The sequence below is a fragment of the Anarrhichthys ocellatus genome, unplaced genomic scaffold, assembly GCF_004355925.1.
Source record: "Anarrhichthys ocellatus isolate YVR2014 unplaced genomic scaffold, GSC_Weel_1.0 scaffold82, whole genome shotgun sequence".
NCBI classification, from domain to species: Eukaryota; Metazoa; Chordata; class Actinopteri; order Perciformes; family Anarhichadidae; genus Anarrhichthys; species Anarrhichthys ocellatus.
The window spans coordinates 1418905-1424904 of NW_022280112.1; the positions used below are offsets into that span (position 1 = coordinate 1418905).

Here is a 6000-nt window from a genome sequence, read left to right on the forward strand (position 1 = left end):
GACACAGCACCATTACGTTACTGTACCTTCCTTCATGCCGTGCAGCAGTCAGTCGTCCATACCAGGATCCAGTCGCAGTTGGAGTGCAGCAGCACGTGGGGCCATCTTAGTCCCGCCATGGGTCCGCTGTACAGCTGAGGCAGTGTGGCCCGAGGATGCGCAGCAGAGCGGAGGTCTCAATCTGTCCCCCTTTTGCATCCAGCTGCTGTCGCGCCTTCCACTTCAAATCCATTCTCACCATTGGCCCATAGTGCCACCATTGGTCCATCTGTTGAAAATACCTGTATAGAATGTCATTTTTTGCTTTTAAAAAGTTGCATTTTTTTATTCATCTAGCTGTACTACCATTTCGCCACACTCTCGTACATACGTGGTACTGTAGAGAGCATCAATTTACGTGTTTTGGCCAATCACAGATTAGCATGAAACACTGGAATACATTAAATGATGTAAGAAGTCCCGCCCTTACCACCACTTTCTTGCCTGTCCTGCAGGCATTTAATCAGAATTTCAATTTTAAAGAAGTCGTGATAAATGATCGTGAGATTTGGTATTGGTTTATTTGAACCAGTTACTCTTTGTTTTACATTTTGATATTTCTCTTGCCTGTCAACAATAGAGGAGCAGCCTCCCCTAATGTGAACAGAAACCCTTTCATCATTACATTTATTCAATTAGATATGATTTGGGGAATAAGCTCAACCTTGCCCATTATTTACAGAGCTCTGCTCTAATTTACATTTCAAAACACTGTTTAAAAATGCAGGATCCGGATGCACAACTGACCCGGTTATTATTCGGTATATTTGCACATTGTCTTTAGCTTGTGGTCCTATTAGCTCTGTGTGTGTTAGGTGTTTGACTCAATATGTAGCTGCTGGTTAAAGAGTTACTAAAAATAGGGTAAAGTAACATGAATCTTTCACACAGATTTCAATGTCTCTTCTATTCCATCATTCCTGGCAGGCCCAATATGAATGTAATAGGTGTAATTATTGTATCCTTCTCATTCGCTCCAAAGTAAAAGTAGAGATCATTAAACAGATCGCATACTGATGCCTGATGTGTCATTATAACCATTATAAGGCTTTAGTTCATCAGGATATGTCCTGATGAACTAAAGCCTTGATGGACACAAAACATAGTTCTGGTATCATTCGTCTATTTATTCATTGTCATAATTAAAGTGATCTTTGAAATGTGTCCTCAGCAGGATGATTGTGCTTTGTCTCCTCCCCAGCCTCTGAACTATGAGAAGAGAAAAGTTCACACTCTCAACATTGAAGGCTCCAACACTCATCCAGACTCCCACTTCTCCCACCTGGGGCCATTCAAGGATTCCACATCGCTGCGAGTCATTGTGGGCGATGTAGATGAGCCTCCCGTCTTCTCCATGGACTACTACATTTTGGACATGTATGAAAACTCACCTGCCGGTACCCAGGTTGGCACTATAACTGCTGTGGACCCTGATAGCACCAACAGCGCCATCCGGTAAAGGAAATAGTCCCCGATGTGATGTGTGTTTGGGTGTTTTTGTTGTGCATGCATATGTCTGGTGTTTGGGGTTCAGGTGTCCCTATGAGAAAAGAGGCTTTGCAGTTGTCAGAGCTGTGTCTCAGTGAGTGGCTCCAGCATGTGCAGCAGGCCCGCTGACGAACTCTACCACTTTGCAAAAGCCTCACTTTTCTAAAAATACTACATTTCTGCTTATGTGTGGCACATGGGCTGCAGCAGGGGCAGAACGCTGCTTTCTCTCAGTGGTGAGCATAGCTTTAGGAAGAAGAGCACTGCTCTCGCTTGTTGGCAGCAGAGAGCAGGGGCTGTGGTTAGCACTGTTGTAGGATAGCAGGTTGTGGACTGACCAGCCCAGTATCACCTCATGATACACAATCAATCACAATGTTATCACAGGAGGTAATTATTACCCGTTTGGTGGTGATATTTTAATGGAGTCACAACCTACCCACCATCAACAGATTATGGTATGATTATATCGACACATTATGGCCATCTTCTGAATCCATAAGGCAGTAACAACATGGAAAAAGATTACTTGGCTCATGTCTTAGTCGAGCGGCAGAAGCAAACACGGAATTTCCAAAAGCTGCAGTACTTGAAATGGCCACTTGAGGCTGGCTCCAAAAGCAATCCCCATAGACCCCCCTGTTACAATGCCCAACTTAAACATTTATAGCCTGGTACGACAGTTTACTTCTCTACAGCTATAAAAGACAACTGTACGGGGGTTGACATTTTAGATAACTCACCAGTTTAAAGTGTGTTAAGGCTTAAAGTTAGGCATAAGGGCATGGCCGATTTGAGTAACTGGTGGGTGGCATACCAAGACGCTAGCTGCTAAAAGTCTGCTCTGCTGCATCATCCCACCTCGTTCATTTTTACAGTTAGGCTGTGTCGTAAAAAGTACTATAATATGTAGCTACATACAGTAATACATGTTAATAATAATGCAACTATCAGGTCATTCAGAGCTTAAACAATCTAAGGAGATATACAGGCATGATCTTTCATTTATTATGTTACAACCCCTTAAATAGTATTTACTTTCCTTCTGAAACAGTATTATAAATACATGCCAAATACTGTTATTTGGTTGATTTATAGTTTTTATATTCACATTCCATAAAAAAATATATGGCTTCATAACACTCAATCAATATATCAGTCATGATTACTTTTTGTAGGACTTCTGTGATCTAAATAAATGCACAAGCAGCCTCTATTACATTACCCTCTAAATAGTAGCATATTGAAATATGTTTCAATGGCTTTGTTTCTTTTTTTAAATTCACCTCCTTCTGTGTCACAGGTACTTCATAGAAAACAAAGAGGAAAGGCCTTTGAATTTTAGCATCGGGGTGAATAGTGGCATCATCAGGACGACTCAGGTTCTGGACCGGGAGGAGACTGCGTGGCATAACATCACTGTGATGGCTGCAGAGGTTGGTAAGTTCTCAGCAGACCAGCTCAAACCCTGTCCCTCTCTGTCTAACTTCAACATCCCATCCTCTAGCTACCCATGCATCCATCCATTGTATCCGATTGCTGATAAAATAAATGAATACAAAAATTGCTACTTTGGCTCTGATGCAGCAGCCTGCCTCTGTCTGTAGTCACCACTCTGTAGCCTCGCTCAATGTCTCAATGTCTGATCGGTTACACTTCATAAGTAAATGCTCATTAGGACAAGCACAGGCTACTGTACCACCGAGGGGCAAAGAGGTGTCGAAGGCAGCAGATATGGCTGAAATTGCAATAACCATCCCAATTCTGTACGCTGAAGTCAAGAAAACACCTTGTGTTTCCCCTGGTTATGGCAACAAAACAAAAAAAATGACAAGAGAAAAATGGTAGTTATGAAGTTTGTCAACTCCAGTTCTATGAGTAGGAGACGAAGGAGGGGAAGGAGGGAGTGACACGGGGCCTGAACATGGGCGACAGATGTGACCCAAGACCAGATCGTCATCGTTTAAAAGATGAAGCGCAGTGAGGACACAGACATTCCATACATCAGATGTACAGTATATAACGCAGATTAGCAGATGCACATTCAACACAGGTTGGATCAGTGTATATGAGTCAGTTGTCACTCTGTTTGCCTCTCTTAGTATAGATTTCAGTTGTGGCAGTGTAGCTTCACTGATAAACCTGAGAATCCTCGGCCTACTTGATTACCAATAATCGTTATCCGCCCTGAAAAAAAAATATATTGTTTAACCCCTAATATGTACAGTATGCAACATCTTAGAATAACAAAAAGATAGACGTTTACTCAGCCATTGCTTGACCTCAGAAACAAATGACATACAATTTTAAAGACATTTTTATAAGCTACTTAATTCTGTGAATTTCTGTGGGATATCCTTTGACATTTAGTGATCTGACAGGACCTCTGCGTAGATGAGATTGTGCCGAATGCGTCTGTCCATCAGTTCTTCTTCATCGTCTCCTCTCATTTCTCTCCAGCCGATGCTTATCTTCCCAATTACCCTTTCTCCTACCCTTTACTGCACCGCAGTGTGAGTAATGGACTGAGCGATGGCATTCATAAAAGGCCAGGCAACAATCACCCTGCTGCTGAAGTCTCTGGGGATTAATCGAAGTTGCAGGAGGGACGTACCTCCGTATAGTTACACCCAGCATGTCCCACCTCATGTGAGCCAGTGTGAAATGATTGCCAGTACTAAAGTGTGTCTTAATGAGAGTATAGGAGTTAGTTAGAGGGAAATTAAAAGCCGTCATCCCTTATTTTCAGCCAATATTCTCGACATGTTGTTGTCAGAGACAGACGAGCGAAACATTTGTTGTGGTGAGGGGCTGGCTCACCGGGAGGCAAAGAGACGAAGATACTTACTCATAGCTGAGGTGCAATTTTTATTCAAATATCAGACGAAGAATGTGTCAGTACATCGTGTCATCTTCAGGATAGATAAACAGTAATCATGTGTATAGTGTTGAGGACAGTAGGGTTGATTCAGAGCACACCCTGGCCTCGTTAAATCAAGGGCAGAACTAAGGCTAAATTCTCACTTTGAGATTATATCAGATGTAGCTTATTAATATACATTTTACAAGCTAGCAAAGCTTCCATCTTAGACACCAGATTGTTTAAATATTGGGACATTTTCTATGTGTTACAATGCATATTTGACATGATTTTCCCTTAATTTGTCAAAAAGGAAAAAAAACTGTACAGCAAAATAACGTTACATGGTCATAGTCAAGGTCATTTTAAACAGTAAAAATTTCATTGATTTTCTCAACATACAATCTTTCCTAATGTTTTTATTTTATGTCCAATACAATTCCTCTAATATCAGTTATGACCCACGTGTGTAGTTTACACATAGCACAGTGCCTGTTGTGCAGTTTAAGCTTCGGATACGTCCTGATGAACTAAAGCCTTGATGGATACATCCAGATCAGACTTGATAGAACAAAAACCAAGCTGATGTTAAGGCAACAATGTGCCTTCTTTAGAGCTTATAACTGTAACATGACTGCATCTTATTTATTGTTTTCAGGGCATTTTCATAATCAACCAAAGTAAATAAACAAGTAAGTTGAACAAAAATCAAAACAATATATTATAAGATATTAAGTAAGCCCTTGCTTTTCATTAGTGTCTTTAAAATTAGCCTTTTATTCTTTTACTTTACCTCATGATACTCATATGTTTTATTATTTGATGTTGTAATTGAGTTGTACAGTGCTTCGTTACCCTGTTTTGAGGTTGCTATATTTAAATGAAGGTGTTTATTAGTAGTAGTGGCAGTAATAATACTAATAATAAAAATGAACACACTTTTAAAATTAGACTTAAGAGGATCGCACGGTAAATAGAAAATATAGAAAATAAAATGAGGTAATTTTTTCGTTTCTATTCATGAGGGTAGGATAAATAACACAATATACTTCAACAGCACCAATAACTACATCTTCCAAAATGATCATAATTAAGCTTAATTGTGCTGCTGACGCTGTAAAAAAATGATACTTTCCTTAAAGAATCTCCGAAAGCAGTTCTTCTTTTTATTCTTTGGTGCCATTTTAATAAATGAACACTTCAGGAAACGTGTTTGCTAATTCTGACGTGGCTCACTGAAATAGAAAGCAATGTGTCATAATATGTCCCACTGTGGAGCTGGAGTTGTGGGGTTGTGTTTGAAACAAGTATATTCTCAAGCTAGAGGCTGACGATACAGCAAAATTAGTTTTTGATCTGCCACCAACACGTTTCATTGTTAAAATCGGTGTATTTTTGCATTTCATGGCGCTTTCCACTGTTAATTACTTAATCACATGCGTGCATTACACACCAGGAGAATAGATGGACCCCGTCTGGTGGTGTATGCCGGCAAAAACAGCAGAACACACACTGAAGTTTACCACTGTGGAACTAGAGGCCTCACTGTAACATTGAAAAGAGACATGTGTGTGTGTGTGTGTGTGTGTGTGTGTGTGTGTGTGTGTGTGTGT

At 40.4% G+C, this 6000-nt stretch overlaps 1 protein-coding gene across 1 annotated transcript in view; it reads left to right on the forward strand.

Annotated features, from left to right (window-relative positions):
* Positions 1-6000, forward strand: part of LOC116398331 (cadherin-18-like) — a 109899-nt gene that overhangs the window by 82700 nt on the left and 21199 nt on the right. Inside the window, exons 7-8 of the mRNA XM_031874544.1 lie at positions 1241-1494; positions 2831-2967. Of these exons, the coding sequence (XP_031730404.1) occupies positions 1241-1494; positions 2831-2967 (391 nt within the window). The remainder of the gene's footprint in view (positions 1-1240; positions 1495-2830; positions 2968-6000) is intronic.